The sequence below is a fragment of the Neofelis nebulosa genome, chromosome 15 (genome assembly GCF_028018385.1).
Source record: "Neofelis nebulosa isolate mNeoNeb1 chromosome 15, mNeoNeb1.pri, whole genome shotgun sequence".
In the NCBI taxonomy this organism is placed as follows: Eukaryota; Metazoa; Chordata; class Mammalia; order Carnivora; family Felidae; genus Neofelis; species Neofelis nebulosa.
Genome location: NC_080796.1, coordinates 49854218 through 49880016, shown reverse-complemented (window position 1 = coordinate 49880016; position 25799 = coordinate 49854218). Strand labels below are relative to the sequence as shown.

The 25799-nt window shown below is 42.0% G+C and overlaps 1 protein-coding gene and 1 long non-coding RNA gene across 6 annotated transcripts in view; one reads left to right on the top strand and one right to left on the bottom strand.

The window, feature by feature from the left end:
* The window catches only part of LOC131496029 (uncharacterized), a 42603-nt gene extending 35423 nt beyond the window's left edge, over positions 1–7180 (bottom strand). For 3 of the 4 annotated variants that reach the window (XR_009254273.1, XR_009254272.1, XR_009254271.1), the window contains exons 1-2: positions 7038–7180; positions 6011–6105 (exon numbers count right to left, since the gene is read on the bottom strand). This is a non-coding gene — a long non-coding RNA (uncharacterized LOC131496029). Of the gene's footprint in view, positions 1–4712; positions 6106–7037 lie in introns of those variants that run through there. The other variant, XR_009254270.1, reaches the window with a different exon arrangement.
* A 257-nt stretch (positions 7181–7437) lies between these two features.
* The window catches only part of RBBP5 (RB binding protein 5, histone lysine methyltransferase complex subunit), a 34446-nt gene continuing 16084 nt past the window's right edge, over positions 7438–25799 (top strand). For both annotated transcript variants that reach the window (XM_058701147.1, XM_058701146.1), the window contains exons 1-4: positions 7438–7597; positions 16116–16141; positions 17291–17463; positions 25536–25676. In XM_058701147.1, the coding sequence (XP_058557130.1) occupies positions 7579–7597; positions 16116–16141; positions 17291–17463; positions 25536–25676 (359 nt within the window). In that variant the 5' untranslated portion in view covers positions 7438–7578. The remainder of the gene's footprint in view (positions 7598–16115; positions 16142–17290; positions 17464–25535; positions 25677–25799) is intronic.

The following is a 25799-nucleotide window of genomic DNA, read 5'->3' as shown; positions in this document are numbered from 1 at the left end:
GTTGTTTTGTGTCGTCACAGAGCCTGACGTGTGGCTTGATCCCACAAACTGTGAGATCATGACCTGAGCCGAAATCGAGTCAGATGCTTAATCAACTGAGTCACCTAGGATCCCCTCTCCTTTTTTTCTTATTTATTTATTTTTTTAATGTTTATTTATTTTTGAGAGACAGAGAGCAAGCAGGGGAGAGGCAGAGAGAGGGGGACAGAGGATCTGAAGCAGGATCTGTGCTGACAGCAGACAGCCTGATGTGGGGCTTGGAATCATCAACCATGAGATCACGACCTGAGCCAAAGTCAGTCGCTTAACTGATTAAGCCAAACAGATGCCCCACCCTCTCCTATGTAAAAAAAAAAAAAAAAAAAAAGGATTTGTAGGGCGCTTGGCTGACTGGGTCAGTAGAGCATGTGACTCTTGATCTTGAGGTCATGAGTTCAAGCCTCGCATTGGGCGTGGAGCTTAAAAAAATGGATTTGTATATCTTTATGTATTCTGGACATGAGCCCTTTCAAGTTCTCTGGATGAATAAGCCTCTAAAAGAGAACATCTCAGTTTCTGGGAGCACCACAACAGAAGTCTCCACACCCCCTAGCAGATGAGATGAACACCCTCACTATTTGGATTCTGGCCTGGGATGAGCTAGACTTTGGATTCTGTTTATAGAATTTACAGAATAGATTCTGTTTATCCACTGAGGGTGGAGATATTGGGGAATAAACTCTTCTTCCATCCCACTGTACAGATTTATTGCCAAACAGTACAGTTGCTTTCTTTCCTTGAAGTGCCCAGAGCTTGAAGTCTGACTTGTATAACAAGTCATCTTAAGTTTCCCTTACAAAAAAGGTAAAATTAGAGGGTATAGAAGGAAAAATGGGTAAATGGGGGGAAAAACTACAGTGAAAATGGCACTAGGGGCTTTATCTAATGTTTTTTAAAGGGCTTGAATTTGAAATTCATCAAGTATATTAGCATCCAGTCCAGTAAAGATGATGAAAATGATTCCACTGGCTTGGAGAGTCAGAGAATTTCGAGGAAACCAACTTGCTATCTTCACATAATGTTTTTTATTGTTATTGTTACCTTTCCTTTAGGCAATGTTTTCCTTTGTTTTTTCAAAGGAGCAACTGTGGGTTTTCTTTATTTAAAGCAACTTTGAATGATTATTTTGGTTTTAGAAATGGTTTTTAAATCTTTTCAGTTTGAAAGTGTTCCCTCCCAACACAAATGGGGTCTGAGCATTCTCGGGGCGTGGAATTAGTTAGGACCTCTGTAATCAAAAAATGCTTTGGGACAGCACAAGCAGAAAAGCTTATCTTTTATAAAGGCCCAGGGATATTTCACAGAAGGAGAGGATGTAATGGAGCATGTTCTCGGGAACAAATTGGATGCAGAAAGTGTTATCTTTGACTTGCTTCTGAACCTCTGCTTTATTATTCAATCTGAAGCCAACCAGCATGGTTTCCATCTTTTAGATGCCAACAGCCCTCTCATTCATATCTACTCTCTTCAAGAGATGTGCCACACTATGGGGGCCACTTAGTCCTCATTCCAAATTCTTGGGAAAGGAGTCTAATTGGGTTCTGCTTGGGTCAGGGGCTTATCCACAGAGCAATCAACTGTGGCCTGGGGTGAATAGGGTGCATCATGTGAATGAGGCTTCTCTTTCTGCTAACTTACGGTTGACAAGTGGAGGCACACTGAACTTGCTACCTCATTTGTGGGGCCCCGTGCAAAATGAACATACAGGTCTCCCTTGTTAAAAAATTATCAAGGAGGGGCGCCTGGGTGGCTCCGTCGGCTAAGCGTCCGACTTCGGCTCAGGTCATGATCTCGCGGTCTGTGAGTTCGAGTCCCACGTCGGGCTCTGTGCTGACAGCTCAGAGCCTGGACCTGTTTTTGGATTCTGTGTCTCCCTCTCTCTCTCTGACCCTCCCCCGTTCATGCTCTGTCTCTCTCTTTCTCAAAAATAAATAAACGTTAAAAAAAATTAAAATAAATAAATAAATAAATAAAAAATTATCAAGGATTTCAAGGTGCCTGGGTGGCTCGTTGGTTAATGATCCGACTCTTGGTTTCAGCTCAGGTCATGATCTCACGGTTTCGTGAGTTCGAGCCCCGCATCGGGCTCCATGCTGACAGTGTGGAACCTGCTTGGAATCCTCGGTCTCCCTCTCTCTCTGCCCCTTCCCCACTTGTGCTGTCTTTGTCTCTCTCAAAATAAATAAATAAACTTAAAAAAAATATTAAGGATTTCAAGATTGCAACAGTAGAACATTAAACCAAGGGTGGAGCCCTTCCAAGTGTAGGGCCCTGGGTGACTGTGCAGGTCTCCTGCCAAGAAACTGCTCCATGTTCTGAACCTGGAGGAAGAGCCTCCAAAAGGAATTGTCAAAACTTGGAATCAGTGATGCTTGTTTTTGGAATTCATAACTTAGACGAGTGTTATGTTTTCCACCTTTCCCCCCTACTTCTTATCCCCTCCTCAGATCCAGTAACTTTATGTAGAATTGCTTCTTGAGTGTGAATAAGTTGGCTTTTTAAGTCTTTTGTCTCTTCCTTTCTATTATTAGGCAATGATCTTCTAGAAGGTTGTACAAAGTGTGCATTTGACTTGGTGAGTCATCTTCATAAGAGCTGATGAAGGAGTTAATGTCCTTTTTAAAAAAAAAAACTTTTTATATTGAATTATTTTAGACTTACAGAAAAATTGCAAAAACAGTCTTGAGAGTTTTCATATATCCCCTCATCTTCCCCTAATGTTAACATCTTACATAACTATAGTACAATAATCAGAACCAAAAAGATTAATGTTGCTACAATACTCCTAACTAAAGACCTTTCTTGAATTTGACTAGGTTTTTTGCTACTGTCTTTCTCTTCTGCTAGGCTCCCGACCAGATCCCACATGGCATTTAGTTATTTCTTAGTCTCATGCAGTCTTTGAAAGCTCTTTTGACTGTCTTTCCTGACGCTGACTTTTTTGAAGAGTATTGATCAGTTATTCTGTCAAATGTCCTGCAATTTGAGTTTTCCTGATGTTTTCTCTTGATGAGGCAGAACACTGCGGGTAATAATGTGTCCTCAATGCATCCTCTCAGGTTCATGATGTTGCTTTGTCTTATTACTGGTGATGTTGACATGATTAAGGTGGTTTCTGCCAGGTTTCCCACTGTAAAACTACTATCCTTCCCTTTGTAGTTAATACGTATCCTGCAGGAAATATTCTGAGACTATGCAAATTCTGTTTCTCTTCAAACTTCTCCCTACTCGTTTTAGCACCCATCAATGGAGCTTGTGTGCAATAATTACAGTGTTTAGCTAATGAAGATATTTTCTGCAGTTGTTTTTCGTCTCTAGCCTTGTGGTACCCAACCTAGGGCTCATGCTAGTTGCTTTCTTCCCATTCTTCTTCTTTTTTTTTTTTCCCACCCTTCTCAGTGTAGCTATGTTTTTTACTTATAATGGGTTCATTTTTTAGTATTTCTTATTCCATTTGGGTTCTCTCCGCATCCCAGTTGGTTTTAGTTATGTCATTATTTTGGGGGTATGTGAGACACTACCACAGCTCTAAGAGGCACAGCTATATGAATATATACTCTGAGTATCACTACCTCCTCATTCCTGCTACCCCATTTCATTTACTCCCTTTGTCCATCTTTCTCCCACCTATCCTCTACAGGTAGCCACTTGCCTTGGTTTCCGATTTATCTTTCCTGTACTGCATTTCTTTTGCACAAATGAACAAATGTGCTATGTTTTTTTTATATTCCTTTCTTTCTCGGGGCAGCATTTGTGCTTTGCATTTTTCACTTAGCAATATGTCTTGGCAACCGCTTTATATCAATTCGTAGAGTTCTTCCTCATGTACTAATTTTTAAAAAAGTTTTTTCATTTATTTTGAGAGAGAGAGCAAGGGCAGGGGAGGGGCAGAGAGAGAGGGAAGGAGAGAGGATCCCAAACAGGCTCCACGCTCAGCATGGAGCTCATCACAGGGCTCGATCACACGATTGTGAGATCATGACCTGAGCCCAAATCAAGAGTCAAATGGGTGGGGCGCCTGGGTGGCTCAGTGCATGGAGTGTCCAACTCTTGGTTTTGATTCAGGCCATGATCCCAAGGTCATGGGATCTAGCCCTGTGTCAGGCTCTGCACAGGTGTGGAGTCTGCTTAAGATTCTCTCTCTCTCTCTCTCTCTCTCTCTCTCTCTCTCTTTTTCTCTCTCTCTCTCCCTCTCTCTCTCTCTCCCTCTTCCCCTCTACCTGCTCTCGTTCTCTCTCTCTTAAAAAAAAAAAAGTCAGACTCCTAACCCACTAAGCCACCCCTTCCTCATTTTTTTTTTTTAATTTTTTTTTCAACGTTTTTTATTTATTTTTGGGACAGAGAGAGACAGAGCATGAACGGGGGAGGGGCAGAGAGAGAGGGAGGCACAGAATCGGAAACAGGCTCCAGGCTCCGAGCCATCAGCCCAGAGCTTGACGCGGGGCTCAAACTCACGGACCGCGAGATCGTGACCTGGCTGAAGTCGGACGCTTAACCGACTGCGCCACCCAGGCGCCCCTCTTCCTCATTTTTTTAATAGCTGCTGAGTATGCTATTGTGTAATGTACCACAAATGTACAAATACTTAGATTGTTTCCAATTTTTTGCAATTACAAATAATACTGCAATAAATCACCTTGTGTATATGCCTTTTTTGTTAGTTAATTAATTAATTAATTAATTAATTAAATTTCCTTCTGATCCTTCTTGTCTCCAGGGAACTGAGAGCTGTGTTGATGTTACTATTTCATGTTTTCTTTCTTAGCTCTGCCTATCTTTGAAGTCTGTAATCTCTCACAATAAGCATGGATTGTGGTTGAGTACATTTTCTGAGAAAGTCCTCACTCCCTGACTAGGCCAATAATTTGGGGGGCACCCCCAGTCTTATACTACAGTAATGGTTCTCAATCCTGTCTGAACATGAGAATCTCTAAGAATCTTCTAAATATATCAATGCCTAAGAATGCTCTAGGCAGATTTTGCAATTAATGCAGAATCTCTGGGTGTGGGACTGAGGCACCTGTATTATTCTGAGGTGCCTCAGAAATTCCAATGTGCCGCTAAGGTTGAGAACCACTGGGTTAAATCCTTGGAATGTTACAAAAATCTGGCCTTCACCATATTCCGTGATTTGATCCTTGCTGACTGGGAGGTGCTCCGCTCAGAAAATTCCTGATTTTTACCTGTAGGAGACGTAAATACCAGCTGGCTTAATTTAGGGAGAATCTGTAAAAGTATTTAATGAGATGGAAGTTCAACCTAGTCAAGAAATTTTTTTTTTCTCATATAAAGTCTGAATGACAGCTAAAAGTTGCTTCAAGCCAAGAAGGAAAATTGTTAAATTTCCTTTTCTCCCCTTCAACATACAAATCTGGGTACCTTCCTTTGTAGTTGGTCTATTAATACACTCCAACTAACACTTGTAAAACAGAGTCCACCAATTATGCTGTTTTTCATCAAATCAAAGCAACCGTGACTTGTAAAACACAGTTATCTTATGTAGCACTAAGAAAGAAAAAACCCCACTGCTAAATAATTATGAGGTATAATTAAATGTAAGAGATTTTTAAATGTGGGGAGCCACATTTAATATACGCCTATTAGAATTGATGAAGTGTGGTCCATCTTTAGCCTAAACCTCTTCTGTGAACTCCAACTCAGTATGGTCACTTGAATTCCTCACAGGCCTAACATGTCCCAGTCTGGACTCCCCATCTATCTTGGCCAAAGCTGTTCCTTTTCCTGCATTGTCTGCTCTGTCAAACGGAGCACCCCCTGCCCCCCCAACTAGAAACACAGAAGTCATGTCAGACTCCTGACCTTCTTCGCTTTCCAAATACAAAAGACCTTTCCATTGTCAGTTCTGTCTCCTACCCCTCTCTTGAACGCATTGCCTTCCTCTTTCCCTCTTTCCTGGCTTTGAGTCGGGTCTTCCTCGTCTCTCCACAGGATCACTGCAGTGACCTCCTACCTGCTTTCCACTTCGCGAATCAATCCTACTCCACAATATCCTCGTTTTCCTTCTCAAACATCAATCCGATCATATTATTCTTCCCTTAAATTATCCTCCAAGACAAATACGCCATTCAAAAAACAAGCAAAGTGAATGAACAGGCCACCCTACAGAAGAAACTAACACACATTTATGCATGTGAAAAGTTCATCACGAAATAAATGTCACAATGACATCTCCCCGCTTATCCAATTGGCAGAATTTGAGAGAACCGGTAACGAATGATTGTAAGAGTGTCTGCACACTTACTTACCGTTGTTGGCAGTATATTTTACATGGCATTTTGGCAACGTTTTCGATACGAGAAGGAACGCAAACTGCCTAACATCTCTGAGCCTCAATCACTGTATTTGGTCCAATGGGGCTGAGATCTCCCTTAAGGGCCTCAAGGAAGGGAGGTAATTCAGGGGAAAGGGATTTGTAAATAATAATAGCTAAAATTTACTGGGCGCTTGCCGTTTGAAGCGCTTCATCTGTGTTAGCTCATTTAATCTTCACGATAACCCTGTAGGTACTAGCATTATCATCACCCCCAATTTTACATAGAAGAAAACTGAAGCACAGAGAATAAAACGTTGCCCAAGGGGCGGGGTTAGTAAGGGGTGGAGCTAGGATTATCGGCATTAAATCTACAGAGGGTGATCTAGCTCGAGTCCTGTTTTTACAGTAAGCCTACACCACTCTTTTCCTTCTGATAACCCACAGAACCCACAGTTGAAATTTGTTGATAAAAGAATTTGTTCTTCGTTAGCAACCATCAACTGGCCTTCTCTAATTGCTTTGTGTATCTCACCACAGTCCTGCCGGATAGAGCTCGTGAGAACTCAGCCCACCTCTCATTCCAATTCATTTTCAGTGTCCTGGTCAACGCTGGGTACACGGTAAAGCCTGAGACAGAGGCCTAACAAAAGCTATCGTACATTTCTGTGGGACCAATGGCGTATCTTTACAAATAGGAAGTAATTTTCCCGAGACTGAAACATACACAAACGACCACGCGCCTCGGGGACTATAGCTCCGCTCCACATCCGTGCACCACAGCCGACCTTTCCCGCTTTCCTACATCCGTCGGACTTTGCCCGGAACCTTTCTTGAGGGCATCGGAAGCAGCCGGCCGGGACAACGCGGCTGAACACACAACACAGGAAGGACTAGTAGTCTAGCTATATGCCTGAAATTTCTCGTTCGCCTACATGATTCGGGCGAAAACGGCCACAAATTACTGCACTTCTTAAAGTACTAAGTGACGATAGCTTTTTCGCTCCTTAGTCAATATCATACTCAAGTGATTCCGAGTTAGTTCTTCTTTTTGATTAGGCGTATGTATGGACAGCTCATTTGAAACGAACAAGGAAGGCGGGGGAAGAAAGCGGAAGCCGCGGGGTCTTCTAAACCAGAAAGTCTCCGGAGCCTGCGCTAAGCTATTTGCGGCGGCCCCCACTTAACACGCACATCTCAGAAAGCAGGCGGTGGGGGGAAAAGGCGTCGTTCCTGGAGCTGAGACCAGGCGGCCAGAGTCCTCAGGGATGAACCTCGAGTTGCTGGGTGAGGAGGGCTGTGGTTGCGTTTTAGAAAACCCTTTGGTTTTGGAAAGGAGGGAACCTGGTCGGGAGGGACTCAGACTGCAACCTTAGGGACATAGTTCTGCTGTGGATCATTGGGCGCTCCTATTATGGAGCAGCAGCGGGAGGAGGCAGCCCAGCTTCTGCCTGAGCAGAATGCATTGCCTTTCCCGAGGCTACTTTCAGATCAGTTGTGGAGCGGCAGGGACAGTTTGTGACTTCGATTTGATCACAGGGATCGAAGGTGCTGAAGTAGCCCAGAGCAAGCAGGACCAGAGTTATTGGAAAATAAGGAATCTAAGGATGTGAGGCTTAGGTGAAGCTTTGAAGACTTGTCAGGGGTTTGGGTGCTTGGACAAGTTAGATTGTTTTGTAGAAACACGGGATGCCCAAGGAGAGGAACTTGAAGATCTAGTTGAAGTCTCTTATTCGGCAGGTGAAAAAAGTCTTAGACAGTAGTGATTGGAGGGCACTGAGTAAATGGCATAGTTGGCACTGGAATCCAGTTATCTTGGCTTCCCATTTAAGCTCCTTAACTACCAGGGACAGTGTGTAAAACACTGAGAGCTACAGAGGCATTTGTCTTTTGTCACCCTCTCTTTCGGTGATTTTTACCCCTTACCCAAGTTGTTTAAAAACCGTGGGTCCTTTCTTCTAGGATTTCATTTGGGGTTTAGCATGATAGCCGAGGGATGTCTGAAGTTTTCCAGAAGTCCTAAATGACTTTCTGTAAAGTTTCTCTTAAAAAAAAAAATTCAGAAGCTGTACTGGATGTTTAAAGGGCCCCCAAGATTTTTCAGAAATAGTTTTTACCTTTAAGGAGCTTTTTGTTAAGCAGGGAGATTAAGGTGATTATGTAAATAGCCATAATATATTACAGAATGCAGGCAGGCCTGTAAGAGTCATTGAGTCTAAGAACACTTAGAAGAGCGAGTGAATATCTTTGGGGCAGGGGAAGAAAGGTAACCAGGAACAAAGAAACCTCTGGAGGAGTTGGAGTTTTGAGTGGACATTTAAGATTGGTAAAATATTGACAGACTGAAGTGTGAAGATACGTGGAGGAGTGCTTGTTAGGAATGTGCTAAGACATCAGTGAGAGAACACCTAAAGAATGTTCCTGCTTGGCCAGGTTGTGTGTACTGTGAATAAAGAGAAGGCCAAGAGATGGGGTTGCTGCCATCTGTTTTGTGGAAGCTCTTGAATGCCCAGCTGAAAAGTCTGTGCTTTTTAAGGAAGGTAGGGCAGATGCATTGAAGGGTTTTTGACCTGGTAAGTAACTTAATCAGAGCTATGCTCTTTCTTTTCTTTTCATTTCTTTCCTTCTTTCTTTCTCTCCTCTCCTTCTCTCCTTCCTTTCCTTTTCCTTTCCTTTCCTTCCTTCCTTCCTTCCTTCCTTCCTTCCTTCCTTCCTTCCTTCCTTCCTGTCTTTCTTTATCTGACAGCAACGTGTTGTTGAGCCTTGGATGGTGTGAAAACAGTTTGGAGGGCCAGAGTAAATGAGTGATAGAGAAGTTCTGAGCTAGGAAATGGAACAAAAAGACACTGAGGAGGTAGAGTTGACAGAATCTGAAAATTGCTTGCATGTGGTGGCAGTGCTGGTGGTGAGGAACAGTCAAGTGAAAATGCTGGGAGCCAATGACGGCATTACTGGCAAACATTTAAGGAAATTGGGAAGAGACAACATTGAGGGTGGATCTGGGGTTCAGGAGATAGGTTTAGATTTACGAGAGTGATCTGTAATTTTCCTACAGGTGGGCTTATTGAAACCTTGTGAGTAGTTGACAAGACTAAGGGAAAAGGTGGGAGGGGCAGAAAAAGAAAACTGCTGAGGGCAGAATCTTGGACAATGACCTATATTCAGGGGTTATGAGGAGGAATAAATGATAGATTAAGAGTTACATAGTACTTACTATGAGTTCGGCATCTATATTTTTTAAAGATTTATTTATTTTTGACAGAGAGCAAGTGGAGAAGAGGCAGAGAGGTGGGGGGGGGGGGGGACGGGGACGGAAGATCCAAAGCGGGTTTTGCGCTGACAGCAGAGAGCTTGATGTGGGGCTTGAACTCACAAGCTGTGAGATCATGACCTGAGCCGAAGTCGGATGCTCAAACGACTGAGCCACCCAGGTGCCCAGAGCTAGCGTAGTTTTGAGTGCTTCCGTATGTTTGTCCTTGTCCAGGTGGAAGAGGATACAGGTTGGTTGGTTTGCTGTCAAGCCTGCTGTAGAACACTTGAGACTGAGAAAGGCCTGCTCTGTATAGTCCTAGGCAGTCCTGCAGCACCTTGAGCAGAAATCAAATCACCATCATTTTAGGAAGGTGTGGGAGGTGGGGTGGAGGGTAAAAGTCGACCCTTGTTTTTAAAAACTTAAGGATGGGGGGCTCCTGGGTTGTTCACTTGGTTAAACGCCGGACTGTTGATTTTGGCTCAGGTCATGATCTCAGTTTTGTGAGGTCGAGCCCTGCATTGGGCTCTGCGCGCTGACTGTGCAGAGCCTGCTTGGGATTCTCTGTCTCTGTCTCCCTCTCTCTAGCTCTCTGCCCCTCCCCCGCTCATGCTCCCTCTGTGTCACTCAAAATAAATAATAAAATAAAAAAAGTAAACAAGAAATTTAAGGGTGGAGGAAAGGTGTTAGATAGGCTAGTACGTTGAAAGAGATAGCAGAATCACAGTAAAGGTTTTTTTTGAATGATACAGGAGATTCGTGACAGTGAAACTTAGGAATATTTAGCATTGGAAGGTTAGACAATTTAAATGAAGGCTGATCCAGAAGATACACATTGCCATGGAAGTGACTGAGTTTTAAAGGAGAAAGTTCACGATTGCAGCTAAAAAGCAGAAAGGAACAGAAGTGATGTGACTGTGGGAACATGCAAAAGAATAGCTGGCCGGATAAAGGAAAGGAATAATGTGTTCTTAATTTGAACAGGCAAGGTACTGATTTTACTTCCGCAATCACTTAAAAAAAAATTTTAACGTTGATTTATTTTTGAGAGAGACAGAGACAGAATGCGAGTGGGTTAGGGGCAGAGAGAGGGAGACACAGTGTCCGAAGCAGGCTCCTGGCTCCGAGCTGTCAGCATAGAGCCTGACGCGGGGCTCGAACTCACCGAGCTGTGAGATCATGACCTGAGCTGAAGACGGACGCTCAACCGACTGAGCCACCCAGGCGCCCCTACTTCTGCAGTCACTTTTGAGCCCTTGCTGCGTATGAGACAGTATGCACTTGGAGATACAAAGTTAAAATAAGAGTTTTTCAAGCTTATTTTTATAACTCACAGTAAGAGATGTATTTTCTATCACAACCTATCATACATACAAATATATATGTTTCTCAAAATTATATATTTTTGAAGATTTTTTAAATGTTTATTTTTGAGAGAGAGAGAGAGCGCGCACGTGAGAATGAGGGGGGGGGGCAGAGAGAGAGGGGGACAGAGGATCCAAAGCAGGCTCTGCACGCTGACAGCAGTGAGACTAATGTGGGGCTCGAACTTGAACCGCGAGATCATGACCTGAACCGAAGTCTGACGCTCTACTGACTGAGTCAGCCAGGCGCCCCTCTCAGAATTGTGCTTAATCCTTGTCACGCTCAATGTCCTCTTTCATCTTCTGTTCTAAAGTTTTAAAAAACTTGTTGGGTGTCATTAAATTGATTTACCCATTTGTGGTGGATTGAGTCCTGCTGTTTGAAAAACACTGAAATAAGATACACCAGGTGGAGGTGTGCACAAAGCAAACTGTATTTGCGGCAAATAAGGAGATCACGGGGAGTGACTTCCAAAGCTACGACTCTGAACAAGGATGCATGGCTCCCTCTTTATAGGGTTAGGATGAATGTTTTGGTGGGAAGCCGTATCATCTCATGTAGAGGCGGGCATAAGCCTACGGGGCACGCTGGGGAAACATACCTGTACACGCACTGCTGTGCAAATGAGGCTTGTGTTCCTCCTTGAGCAGAGATTTTTAGTATTACAGTGAGATAAAGTTGGAGGTCCCTCCGTGGGCCTTCTACACAGGCACTAGCCAGGGGTTCCTCTCTAACCCGTCGGGGCCCTGTCTCTTGAGGGGTGGTTTCGGTTTCCAGTTGCCTGAGTGAAGAGATCACCCGGAAGGAAGAACTTAAGGAAAAATGTGGGACGTAGGTTGGTGAGTACAAGCAGGTGGGCAGTAAAGGTCAGGTCTTGGGGCCTGGCCGGTGACCGTAGTTGTCACTTAGTAGTGAACGGAGAGGGCCCCATGACAATGTGTAAAAGACCTTAGTACAGAGTCTGACACCTGAGCCTTCAGTAAGTGGGAGCTGCTGATGCAGGTTTGAGCTCTTCAAAGAATGATGAGCCAGCAGGGGCGTAAGTCTGGAAAGCTCGTTGAGGTTCTTTAATTTCTTGCTTTTCCAATGAACAAATACAGCACCTACTTACCACGGCAGTGGAGACAGTACAGACATGCGTACGGAAAGAACCGTCTTTCTCCCCTTCCCCAAATGGTAACTGTCTAGTGATTATCCTTTTCTAGCTTATTCCTTGCTCATACAGACATTTAAACACATTTGTTAGGGCTTTGTTTCAGCTTTTTTACAGAAATAGAACCTTTTTATACACAGTATTTGAAACTTTCTTCACTTATCACTATAGGATACTATTCCTACACGTTAGGAGATACTCGATCCGATGGTTTTTAATGCGTTCATGTAGATACACATTCATGATAAGTAATTTTAATTGTGAAATTTACATGCTTTTTTTTTTTAAAGAAAGTGGTCTTTTTTCCTTGCCTCCTCCTTTTTGTTGATAATCCCACGTATTTCCTTCCATATTTTTCTCTATGCTTATGTATACTCTGTGTGTGTGTGTGGATGCACATGGTAAAAAACAATGAGATTATATAACGTACACTTTGTGGTTTGCCTTTTTTTCTACTTAGTAACACCAATGCAAATTTCTCTAAGATATTTGTGTAATTTATTAGTATATTTGAATACAGCATATTTTATTCATCCATTACGCTATTAATGGGCATTTACCTTATTTCCAGTTTGGGGAGGTTTTCTTTGTTTTTTGGCCACCTAGAAAACAATACTTTAAAATATCTGTACTTTGTCCCATTGTTGTGTTTATATCTGTGGAGATTAGATTTCCGACTGTAGGATTGCTGAGATGAAGGCTGTATATGTTTTGCATTTTTTTAATGTTTATTTGTTTTTGAGAGAACACGAGCGAGGGAGGGGCAGAGAGACAGGGGGACTGCATCTGAAATGGGCTCTGCGAAGCGGGCTCAGTGCTGGCAGCAGCGAGCCCCATGCAGGGTTCGAACTCACGAATCGTGAGATCATGACCTGAGCCGAAGTCCTGCTCAACTGACTGAACCACCCAGGTGCCCGTGTGTTTTGCTTTTTTTTTTTTTTTTTAAATTTCTTTTTTTAACGTTTATTTATTTTTGAGACAGAGAGAGACAGAGCATGAACGGGGGAGGGGCAGAGAGAGAGGGAGACACAGAATCGGAAGCAGGCTCCAGGCTCTGAGCCATCAGCCCAGAGCCCGACGCGGGGCTCGAACTCACGGACCGCGAGATCGTGACCTGAGCTGAAGTCGGATGCCCAACCGACTGAGCCACCCAGGCGCCCCTAATTGAACTGGTTTTAATATTGCACCTTTTGGAATGAGAATCGTCCATGTTTTTGATAGATTTTTATCGTTTATTGTAGTCTTCTGTTCCTTTTATTAGAAACGATTACAGAGTTTTAGATGATTTCAGCATCTAGTGACAGGATTGTATGGCTGGTATAAACATTCTTCACTAAGGGAGTACATCAGAGTTCATTATGCCGTGGAGGTGTTTGGGTGCTGTAGCCCTACCCCTGGTCCTTTTCCCCTCTCCTATACCATAATGCCTTCTTAAGCGGTACAGTAATACTCCAGATGCTTTGTCTTTAGGGTTTGATTATAGTTGTAAATGCTGCTAGAAGTTGCGATTCAAGTCTGCAGAATCTAAAGGTGAAATGCTATGTACCATTTATGTTGAGAAAATTGTTGTTTTCTTTTTAGTACTATCACCATGAAGCTGTGGTATCAGTTATGTTGGTTTTATAAAAAAAACTGATATATTTTTTTTTTCCTGCACAGAAATAGCTTGCATAACGTGGTAATTATCTGCTGCTGGAGATTTAGGAGAAACCGGTCACAAAATCCTTAAGGGTCTGCTGTGTCCCCCCCCCCCCCCCACCACACACACACACTTTTAATGGTATGTCTTTAATGGGCTTTCATTGTGTTCTCTACTTACTGATCCAGTCAAGGATTTTTCTTCTGTAATCAGTTTTGTCAGATTTGGAAATGGTGCGTTTTGCTATAGAAGTCACTCGTGTTTTTTGTATCAAGTGTGTTATGAAGTTCAATCTCTGACTGGAGTTTTGTTTCTTTTTGGCATCCACGTCTCTGGGCATCTTTTTCCCTCCTGCATGGTCTTTAAAACCTAAGAAATCTGATCATAACATTAAATGGTAGGTGGTGGCAAGATGGAGCATATGACAGGGGTCTTGAGCATTCTGTGAGGAAAGGGCCTTGTGCTCCTGTAATCCTGCCTGACAGCCGTCTTGCTCAGGCCCCCCAACAAAACTGCCCCGGATTAGCCTCGTCTTTTTTATATGTCACTTTCTCGTTGTGCTCCTTTAAACTCCTTATTGTTATTCTGTTAACTAGGATGATCCTCAAAAAAGAAAAACCCACCCGAAAAACATAAACCGGAAATACAAAACCAGTAGTCTGTGTTGAGAGGTAATCAGACATTAAAATGATCCCTGGGTTCTGGACTTTCTCAGAATCTTGTATGTGGTTTTCCCTTATCACAACACAGAAGGTCACACTGTGCTCCTTCCCGAGTACTTTATATTCCCAGATTGTGTTTTTTTGTTTGTGTTGTTGATGCTCTGGTTTCTCTTCAAATCGCATAAATCTTTCGTCTTTTGTTTGTGTTGTTTTTAATTTTTGGATAAATACTTTTTTTTTGGTTTGTTTCTCACCCATGTGAATATAGATCTATCTTACTGATTTGGAAAGATGTGTAGGTTACATTGTTAAGGAAGCAAGTCCCATCGTATGTGTCATGTTTTATTTAAAAAACAGCTGTAAATATGTGAATGCTTATACAAATATATGCTTATAGATTTGCTTATACAAATAAGCATATAGAAACATGGAAACTTGTACCTTGGTGAGTGGGTTGCAGGGAGGAAACTACCATTTTTTAATTACACATTGCTGTATTACTTACACGTATTAGTTTGGTAACTTGAGAAAAGTTCTTTCAGAAACCTCTTGATCTGGTTTCATCGTTTCAGTTCACCCTTTTCTTTCATAATTGAATGCAGTCAGCCACCGTAAATGTGGCTCACATTAGATAATCAAGATAATTACCTTCTGGGGACATTTACCTTTAGTTTCATCCCTCTCAGTGTTCTTTACTGTAGGGCCTGTGTTTTGATTAGCTTCACTGTTTTCACTCTTTGGTTTTCAATTTTTATAAAGGACAGAATGTAATAGAACTGGTTTCCAAACTTTTTTTTTTTTCTTTTCTTTGTCAAAGCACTGGGCTTCTTTTTTTAAAAATGAAATCTTACTTGAGTGCCCTGTGAAACAACTTTCGTGGACCTGTAGCTCTCAGAGTGTAGTTTAAGAGCCACCATAATGAAATACTTAGGTAATTGTATAAGTAAATACCGACAAAGACGGTGTTGCTGTGGATGTGAAAATTCGGAGAAGCAGGCAGTAATCATTGCCATCCTCTGTAGCTGGAAACGTTTGTTATTCCCATGTGGATGCAGCATTTCATACAGGAAAAGCATTCAGGGGTATTGGCACCCAAATGTTGTATGCTTAAGAACTTCATATAGAGAATTGCATCTTTAATCAACTACCAGATTATGTTACAACGTAAATGTCATTCTTAGGAAGGTAAATGGTCACTGCTGGTTGGCTGCTATTAATGAGGCTTTAGAGAGTTCATTGGATAAGAGACGTTTGACAGACTGGATTTTTTTTTAAAGTTTGTAGTTAAAAATAACCACGATAACCCCATTACCAATAAACCCCATTATGTTTATAGGTAACATTTTTATGAAAAATAACGATTTTCTAAAAAAAAAAAAAAATAGAATAATAGCATGGTTTTACAATTTTACAAATTGTCTTTAATGCTTGCCTAAGTAGAAGTTGGCAGAATTCTCGCATCTACTTTTGCATTCACTCTGTTGCAATATCACTGATTGGGGGGCCTCAGGACAAGTCATCTGTAAACGTAAGCGATATTGAGAGTAAAGAGTCAAATGCCATCTTGGTTTGATAATGAAAATAAGTGTGACCCCCTGAAGTCCCTGGCCCGTCCAGGCAGTTCCCCGTCCACACTTTGTGAACCACTGCATCCACCAGCCCTAAGCGGGGGCGGGGGGAGGGGTCCCTCCACGTGTTGCACATGCTCCATGAACTCTTTCTTTGCTTTGTTGCAGAGTCCTTTGGGCAGAATTATCCAGAGGTAAGAGTATAGTATTACTGTGAATTTAGGAATATGGTAACTGGCTAGCTTTTGTGTTTGGGTGGAAAATGTAGTTTGATCCCCTCACCCCCCCCCCACCTTTTTTTTGGACAGCATTAAGTGTGGTGGTACCTCTTTTGCTATAATAAGGAACTCGGTGCTTTATTTCGAGGAGAGGGGAAATAGGCAATATTGGTGGAAAACCTCACCATAATGTTGTAAATCTTAAATAGTTCATTTCCCAATAAATTAAAAAAAAAATACTTGGAAGGATTTTTCATAAACTGTACCATCACCTGTACATAGATTTTTTTCTGTGTTTTTCTACTTTGAATCAGTGTTTTTGCATAGTAATAACGTGTGTGCTCTAAGTGTGCTTTACACTTTTTTAAATGTAAAAATGTTTTGTAATACTTGGAATGTGTTTCAGTATAGTCACTATGGTTTTAGTCATTATTTTAGTCATCATAGTCATTATTTAAAATTTTTTTTTTTTAACGTTTATTTATTTTTGAGACAGAGAGAGACAGAGCATGAACGGGGGAGGGGCAGAGAGAGAGGGAGACACAGAATTGGAAACAGGCTCCAAGCTCTGAGCCATCAGCCCAGAGCCTGACGCGGGGCTCGAACTCACGGACCGCGAGATCGTGACCTGAGCCGAAGTCGGACACTTAACCGACTGAGCCACCCAGGCGCCCCCATAGTCATTATTTTAAATGGCTTGATAGGAGTATAAAATAATGTATGTGACTTTCCTAATGTTGCACAGGCAGGCTGTTCTAGTGATTTTGTTTTACATTATTTTTCTTGAAATAAATCTCAAGAACTATGATAACTGGGTCAGTACCATGGCTCCTTTAACGAATCTTGTTATATTTTGCTTAATTGCCCCTCACAGTGTGCACAGAGTTATACTGGTAATGTATGAGATTTATTACATCCGTTTCTAAACATTCTCTGTTAGCTCTTATAAATATTTCCTTGTTCTGTCTAGCTTAATAAGCGTAAGAACACATACAGAGATTATTTTGGTATGTGTCGTAATGTAAATTAAACAGAAGCATCACAGATGAGAGAGAACCTTGAAGAAATAATTTGGCTATTATTGGGTATTATTGTGTATATTCTTGTATTTGCTTTAATTTCTAGGAAGCCGATGGAACTTTGGATTGTATCAGCATGGCCCTGACTTGCACCTTTAACAGGTGGGGCACACTACTTGCAGTTGGCTGTAACGATGGCCGAATTGTCATCTGGGATTTCTTGACGAGAGGCATTGCTAAAATAATTAGTGCACACATCCATCCTGTCTGTTCTTTATGGTAAGGAATTTTAACATGATATGTGGAATACGACTTGAATTAGGGGGACGGATGCCAGCTGTGTAATTGCCAATCTCATTTTACTAGATATTTTAATATTTAGAGTTTTAAGTATTCATTCATTAGTAGTACCGTTTCTCCTAGTGTCTGTAGACCTTGAACCCGTGCTGTCCTCGAAGCACCTTTGTGGGGGAGAAATTCACTGTACTTGTGGATCCAAATCAGGCCCTGTCTGAGACTATTTCAGGACTGAGATGAGATATTTACATATGGCAGCTGTAGTCCTGTTTGTGATATTGACCTTTTGTTTAGAATAGAAAATCTTGTGAGGAGGGAACCTTGGAAATCCTCTACTGCAGCTTTGTCCAGGTTCTTGAGTTCCAGGAGTTCCACTGATCGCTGTCTCTTCCTTCACTGAATTGTAGTTCAGCTTTTCTATCAAATAGATTGAGCTAAAATCTAATATAAATAAATGCCCATTGATTTCTTTCTTCCCCTCGGAGACTACTGTATCTGCTTTGGAAGGTTTTGTTGTAGGGCACCTCTTCTTCTAACGGAACTTGGGACCCAAAACAGTACCTCATCAGATCTTTTTTTTTTTTTTAATTTTTTTTTTTTTTAACGTTTATTTATTTTTGAGACAGAGAGAGACAGAGCATGAACGGGGGAGGGTCAGAGAGAGAGAGGGAGACACAGAATCTGAAACAGGCTCCAGGCTCTGAGCTGTCAGCACAGAGCCTGACGCGGGGCTTGAACTCAGGAACCGCGAGATCGTGACATGAACCGAAGTCGGACGTTCAACTGACTGAGCCACCCAGGCACCCCAAGTACCTCATCAGATCTAATGGAACTGTGACATATTTCCTTTTGTGTAAATGGAAGTGGCAGTGACGTTGTAAGGCCCTGGATGGTGGGGAGGCCTGAATCCCAGTCTAGGTTTGACAGCTAATGAACTAGCTTTGGCCAAAACTTGTCTCTACTGTGCAGAATGAGAGGACCAGCCTGGATGATCCATTAGAGCTTTTCCATTTCCTTTGCATTTCATATTTTTCTGTTGTTGTGTTTTTGCAATATTGAAATAAATGCATATGTTTTTAATAGCTTGATTAAAATCTATATAATTCACATACTATACAATTCACTCAAAGTGTACAATTCACTGGTATTCTTTTTCTTTTAAAGTTTATCTGTTTATTTTGAGAGAGAGTGGGTGAATGAGCAGGGGAGGGGCAGAGAGAGAGAATCCCAATCGGGCTCCATGCTGTCACTGCAGAGCCTGCTGCAGTACTTGAACTCAAGAGCCGTGAGATCCTGACCTGAACTGAAACCGAGTCAAGACACCCAACTGACTGAGCCACCTGGGCGCCCCCAATTCACTGGTTTTGTATATATTCACAGAGTTGTGCAGCCTCATCCCAATCTTAGCACTCCTACCTGTTAAAAAATAGACATATATTTTTATTGTAAAATAATATATAATCATGTAGAACATTACGGAAAATATAGCAAAACAGAAAGAATTAGTGTCTCCCATAGTACTCTGTTACCCAGGTATTACTACTGTAAAGATTTTAGTATGTTTCTATAGTTTTTTTTAAGTATATTTATTTTGAGAGAGAGACAGTGTGTGTGCAGGAGTTGGGGAGGGGCAGAAAGAGCAGGAGAGAGAGAGAATCCCTAGCAGGTTCTGCGCTGTCAGGGCAGAGCCTGATGCGGGGCTTGAACCCACGAACCAGGAGATCACTACCTGAGCCAGAATCAAGGGTCAGATGCTTAAGCGACTGAGCCACCCAGGAACCCCACTATATATGGTTTTTGGAGAACAGAATTTGTAATTGTAATGTATTCTATTTTATATTTTGCTTTTTTCCTCCCTAATCCCGTCCAGACAATTTCCTGCTTACATAGCCTCTAAACGCTTTTTTTATGGCTATATATGTTCTCATGGATGAACTGTAATTTATTTAACAATTCTTTGGTTCTCTGCTACATGTTTAGTGAATGTCTTTGTGCATGAACGTTTTCACTTATATATTCATTCATTCGGCAAACACTGAACATGAATTATGTACCACGTGCAAGTACTGAAGCTTCATGGGTCCTGTACAAGAACTGTTTTTGAGATTTAGTGGAGGCAAAGGAGGAAATGACCCATGTACTGAGAGCAGTGGTCAGGAAAGGCTTCCGAGGTGAGATAATTTCTAACTTCAAACCTGTAAGATAAGTAGCTATTTGCCAGTCGTAGTCCAAGCAGAGGACGCTGCACAGGCACAGGTACATCAGCTCCAGACAAGCGCAGGACGATGGGGAGCTGTAGGTAGTTCAGGATGGCTGGATTGTGGTGCGGGGGATGGGGTACGGCAAGAGCCAGTAAACAGATCCCCAAAGAGGACTCTGTGTGCCATACTGTGAGTTTGAACTTCACCTTGTAGGTAACCGTGAAGTCATTAAGATATTGTAGGAAAGAAAGTGACACGATGAGCTTTTTATTTAAAAAAAAAAAAAAAAAAAATCTGTAAAAAAAATTAAAATGAATTTAAAAACCTCTCTAAATAAGCACGTGGAAAGGGATGCCTGGGTGGCTTGGTTGATTAAGTGTCTGGCTCTTGATTTCGGCTCAGGTCATGATCTCGTGGTTCATGAGTTCGAGCCCCACGTTGGGCCCTGCGCTGACAGTGCGGAGCCTACTTGGGATTCTGTCTCCCTCTCCCTCTGTCCCTCCCCTGCTGGGTCTGTCTTTCTCAAAATAAATAAAAACAAGGTTAAAAAAAAAAAAGAATAAAATAGCCCGTGGAAAAGAGATTGAAGGGGACAGAGAATGAAGATAAGCAAAGCCCAGGGATCCAGGCTAGAGATGATGAGCACGGTTGTGGTAGGACCAGAGCTGAGTGCTGCCGATGGAGAATGGACAGAAATAAGAGTCCTAGTCCTTAGCAGACAACGGAGAATGAGGGAAGTGGGAGATTAAAAGGATCCTCAGATATCTGGCTTGGATGAAGATATTCATGGGGCAGGGGGGGGGGGGGGGGGGAACGGTAGTTTGACATCATGGTTGCTTGTGTCTCCTATTGTTTTATTGCAAATAACTTGTTTTATGAGTACCTTCCTGTGAGATGGTAAGTGCTGTGATTTATGAACCTTGTCTGCCATTTTACTGCTATGTTCCCAGCTTCTGGTTGTTTCCCACCACCCCCCCCCCCCCCCCCCCCACACAGCTTCCAATTTTGTACCACCTTGTGGAATTTGGAATTGTAGAATATATTGTTGTTGGGTTTTTTTTTTTAATAGGAGACCCTTTCTTAGTTTTCACTTGTTTATAGTTTAATTTTAAATTAAAGATTTTTAGTTAATGATTAATTTTAAATTAATTTTAAAAATTGGATTCCCCTCTAATTTAACAGAAATACAAGGTTGCTGTGGGGGGAAAAAGGATATTATAATACAAAAGGGTTTAAAGAAAAAATGGAAGAACTGGCACTCAGTTCTGTAGTCAGATCGTGCTATAAGGCTCACAAGAGCAACAATAAAAGCTGTCCCTTGTTTCTCCCCACGCCAGCCCTCTGTGCTTTCATTTTTTTGTCTATTTCTTCTGATACTTCTCTTCATATTTCTAATTAACATGTATCTTTGTCTTGGTTTGTTAATTTCAGAAATTATTCACGGACATGCTGTTACAGTATTTGCAAGTTTAGCTCACTCTCTTTCCCTTCACTGAAATGGGGTGGATCGCTGGTTTTTTTGTTAGGAACCCTCAACAAAAGAGCGTCTTCAAACCTCTTCTTTTTTTATGTTCACGTTCTCTGAAAGGATCCTCTGCTGGTCTTTCTGAGGGGTTAGACTGCAGGTGTTCTAGAGCTGGTGGGAGAGAGTCCTTTTGTATGCAGACTTGCTCTTGATCCCTTTATATTCACTTCCTTATTTTACCCCAGCCTTCCCTGTCCCCTTCAGTGCTGGGTCTGGGAATACATTCATCTTGTCTCTGACACAAATAATTGTTAATGGTTTTTGAGCACTCGTCATGTGCTAGTCATTGAGCTAAGAACTGTATATATACACTGATCTTAATTCTGTCAACAGTCTTCTGCCAGGTAGATAATATTGCTCCCATGTTATAGGCGAGGAAATTGAAGCTGAGAGGGTGTAGAACTTGACTAAGATCACACAGCGAGAATGTGTAATGTGTAGGCTTCAGGTTAAGTCTGACTGTTGAACCTGCGTCCTTAACCACAGAGGTATATTGCCTGCTAAGTTCCTCGGTAGCAGCGTCTCTTCTTTGCAAAATTTGGATAAATACTGGTTTGGGGTTTCTTTGTCCCTTCTGTTTTTCTTTCTTTCTTTTTTTTTTAAATTTTATTTATTTATATATGTACGTATGTATGTCCCTTCTGTTTTTCATTTGTTCCCCCCGCCCCCGCTGCCACCTTCCTGTGGGTTTCTTGAACATTTTTTAGAATTCCACTTTATCTGCAGTAGTCCCCCTTACCTGTGGTTTCCCTTTACGTGGTTTCAGTTACCTGTGGTCAACCGCAGTTAGGAAGCAGATGATTCTTCCTGACATACTGTCAGAAGGGCAGTAGCAACCTAATGCTACATCACGGCGCCTACATCGTTTTCACTTCCTCCCCTCACACAGGCGTTTTATCGTCTCAGATCATCACAAGAAGAGTGGGTAGAGTACATTAAGAGATTTCAAGAGGGGGAGACCACATTCATGTACTTTCCATTACAGTATATTGTTAAGATGGTTCTATTTTATTATTAGTTATTGTTAATCTCTTACTGTGCCTAATTTATAAATCAGACTTTATCGTGGGTATGTATGTATAGGAAAGCACAGTATACGTGGCATTCGATACTATTAATGGTTCCAGGCATCCATTGCAGGGTCTTTGTATCTGCCATGGAAAAGAGGGAACCGCTGTAGGGGTGCCTGGGCGGCTCAGTTGGTTAAGCGTCTGACTTTGGCTCAGGTCACGATCTTACGGTTTATGAGTTCAAGCCCCTGATTGGAATCTGTGCTGACAGTGTGGAGCCTGCTTGTGATTCTCTGTCTCTCTCCGCTGCTCCTCTGCTCTTGCTCTCCTCTTTCTCTCTCAAAAATGAAGGGATAAACTTTATTAAAAAATAAAAAAGTGGGAACTGCTGCAGGATATTTGTGTAACCTGAGTGGATACTAGGTATTATGTTGTGTACACCTGATTTATCACCACCCACTGGCTGTTGACGTCTTCCCAGTTCAAGTGAAGTGTCGAAACCTTACCTCTGTTTACCCTCTTGCATGTATAATTGTTGTAAATATTTCCTCTGTATGCTTTGAGACCCACGTAAGACTGTTACAATTTTTGCTTCAAATATCAAAGCTAAAGAGAAAAAAATGGATGTTATAAACCTATATTTTTACTCTCTTCATTGTTCTTTTTCCCTCATGATCGAGGATTCCTTCTTTTACCATTTCCTTTCCATTTAGAGAACTTCCTTGAATCATCCTTTTAGGGTAGATCTTCCGGTGACAAATGTTTTGATTCCCTCTTTGTTCCTGAGGGATATTTTTGCTGGTAATAGAATCTGGGTTGGCAGTATTTTTCTTCCAGCACTTGCAAAATGTGTTCCTTCTACTTTTTTTCCAGGGTTTCTGATGAGAAATCTTCTGTCATGTGAATTGTTCCCATAGGTAAAATGTCCTTTCTCTCTTGCTGCTTTCAGGATTGTTTTTTCTTTGTCTTTAGGTTTCTGAAGTTTGTCTCTTTGTCTTGGAGTTGATTTCTTTGAGCTCACCCTGTTTGATGTTTGTTTGCTCAGCTTCTTGAATCTGTAGGTTTTATATCTCCTGCCAAATTGGGGGAAATGTCAGCCATTATTTCTTTTTTTTTTTTTTAATTTTTTTTTAACATTTATTCATTTTTTTGAGAGAGACAGAGTGAGAGCAGGGGAGGGACAGAGAGAGAGGGAGACGCAGAATCCGAAGCAGGCTTCAGGCTCTGAGCTGTCAGCACAGAACCTGATGTGGGGCTCAAATTCACGAACTGTGAGATCATGACCTGAGCCGAAGTCAGATGTTTAATCGACTGAGCCACCCAAGTGCCCCAGCCATTATTTCTTTAATACTTTGAAGCCCCCTTCTTTCTTCTCTTCTTTTAGGACTCTGATGGTGTGGATAGTAGATCTTTTATTGTAGTTCCACAAATCCCTGAAGCTCTGTTCATTTTTCAGTCTCTATTTTCTCTAATTCAGATTGGCTAGTTATTATTCTGTCTTTCAGTTAATGGATTCTTTCCTCTTTTTTCTCCATTGGCTGCTGAACCCGTCTATCGGGTTTTTTATTTTAGTTGTGTGTTTCACTTCTAAAATTCCCATTTCGGAGGCACCTGTGTGGCTCAGTCAGTTGAGTGTCCAACTTTGGTCAAGGTCATGAGCTCATGGTTCATGAGTACGAGCCCCACATCGAGCTCGCTGCTGTCAGTACAGAGCCCGCTTTGTATCCTCTGTCCTCCTCTCTCTGCCCCTCCCCTACTTGTGTGCACGTGTGTGTGTGTGCACGGGTGCGTGCTTGCTCTCTCTCAAAAACAAACAATTTTTTTAAATAAAAAAAAAATAAACTTCCCATTTCAGCTCTTCTTCTCTATATCTTTTATTTCTTTGCTGAGACATTCTGGGTTTTTGTTTGTTTGTTTGTTTTAAGCATTTTCATAATGGCTTGTTGCAACATATTTATGATGACTATTAAAATTCTTGCCAGATAATTCTAACATGTGCGTCTTCTCTGTGTTAGCATCTGTTGATTGTCTTTTGTCATTCAAGTTGAGCTGTTTTTTGTTCTTGGGTCGATAGTGATTTTCATTTGAAACTTGAACATTTTGGGTATTGTGTTTTGAGATTGTAGAGGTTATTTAAATCTTGTGTTTTAGCTGGCCGCCTCTGACACTGTACCAGCAGAGAAGAGAGGGTGCCATCTTGTTAACTGCCAGATGGGTTAGAAGTCCAGGCTTCTCATCTGGCATCATTATGCTGGGTGGGGTTGGAAGTTCAGCCTCTCCACTGGCCTCCTAGGCTGATTCCATCCTGGCTGGAAAGCATAGGAGTGTCTTGTTCCTCCTGTTCCCCATGTGGCCTCCACCTACACTGCAGTGGGAATCCTCATTACAGGCTGGTGGGTATGGAAATCTGGCGGCCCACTGAGCTTTATCTCACACCAACACAGTTAGTGGGGAAGGGTGCCTTGCTATACCCAGGCAAGAGTGGAGGTCTAGATTCTATTTAGACCTCGTTGACTGGGATGGAGGTGGGGCTGCAGTTTTTTGAATGGTGATTGCCGGGATAATTATTGCCTAAAACTTTTCTGTCTCTCTGGGCTGTCCTTTCCTGGTCCTTTGGCTCTTGAAAGCACACTCTTCTTGAGGCTTTATTTGTGTGATTCCATTGGTGTTACTGGGTATTGGCTTCTCCATCACTCGGTCTGGGATATATAAGGCAAAATAAAATCCAGGGAACTTTCTGTTGTGGCATTCCTCATATCTTGTAGTCGCTAGCCAGTCTTTTCTCTTTCTCTGCCTTTCAGAGTCTTTTTGTTTGTTTTATGTGTATTGTCCAGGGCGTTTAGCTATACTTAGCAGGAGGAATTCATTCCTTTTTTAGTTATTTTAAATAACAGATACTTATTTTTACTGTTTTGTTTACACTGTGATGGTGCTGTTTCTGAGACAACCTCAGAAAGCTCAGATACTCCCTGCCCTCCCCCAAGGGGGGAAAAATACTTGCTATGTCAACACTAAAGGGCTAGCAAATTGTAGACTCTTCTAAAACATCTGAGTTTTTATTTCCTGGAGTCACTTGTAGTGTTATCTTGAGCTATGAAGAGCTTTGGTTCCTACATATAAAGACGTCATGTAGACGTTCTTATTTATTGCTTAGTTGGGAAAGCTTGTTGTGGATTTGAGTGCATGTTAAAAAAGGAAATATTTTTGACCCCGGCAGCTAGGGTGGTGTGTGTGACTCTGCATTTTTATCCATGAGAGCGCTACAGTGTACTTTAACTTAGAATATGTGCTAAATTCTTTTTTTTTTCCCCCCTCCAGCTGGAGTCGAGATGGTCATAAGCTCGTGAGTGCTTCTACTGATAACATAGTGTCACAGTGGGATGTCCTTTCAGGCGACTGTGACCAGAGGTTTCGGTTCCCTTCACCCATCTTAAAAGTCCAGTACCATCCACGAGATCAGTATGTTAATCTGCGCTGTTCTTTCCTGGGGCAGGGTCTGATTCTGTATGGACTAGCTCCAGGCTCATGACAATTTCAGTTTAAGGTTTTAGGAGGCAAAAGTACACATCTCTTCAAACCTTC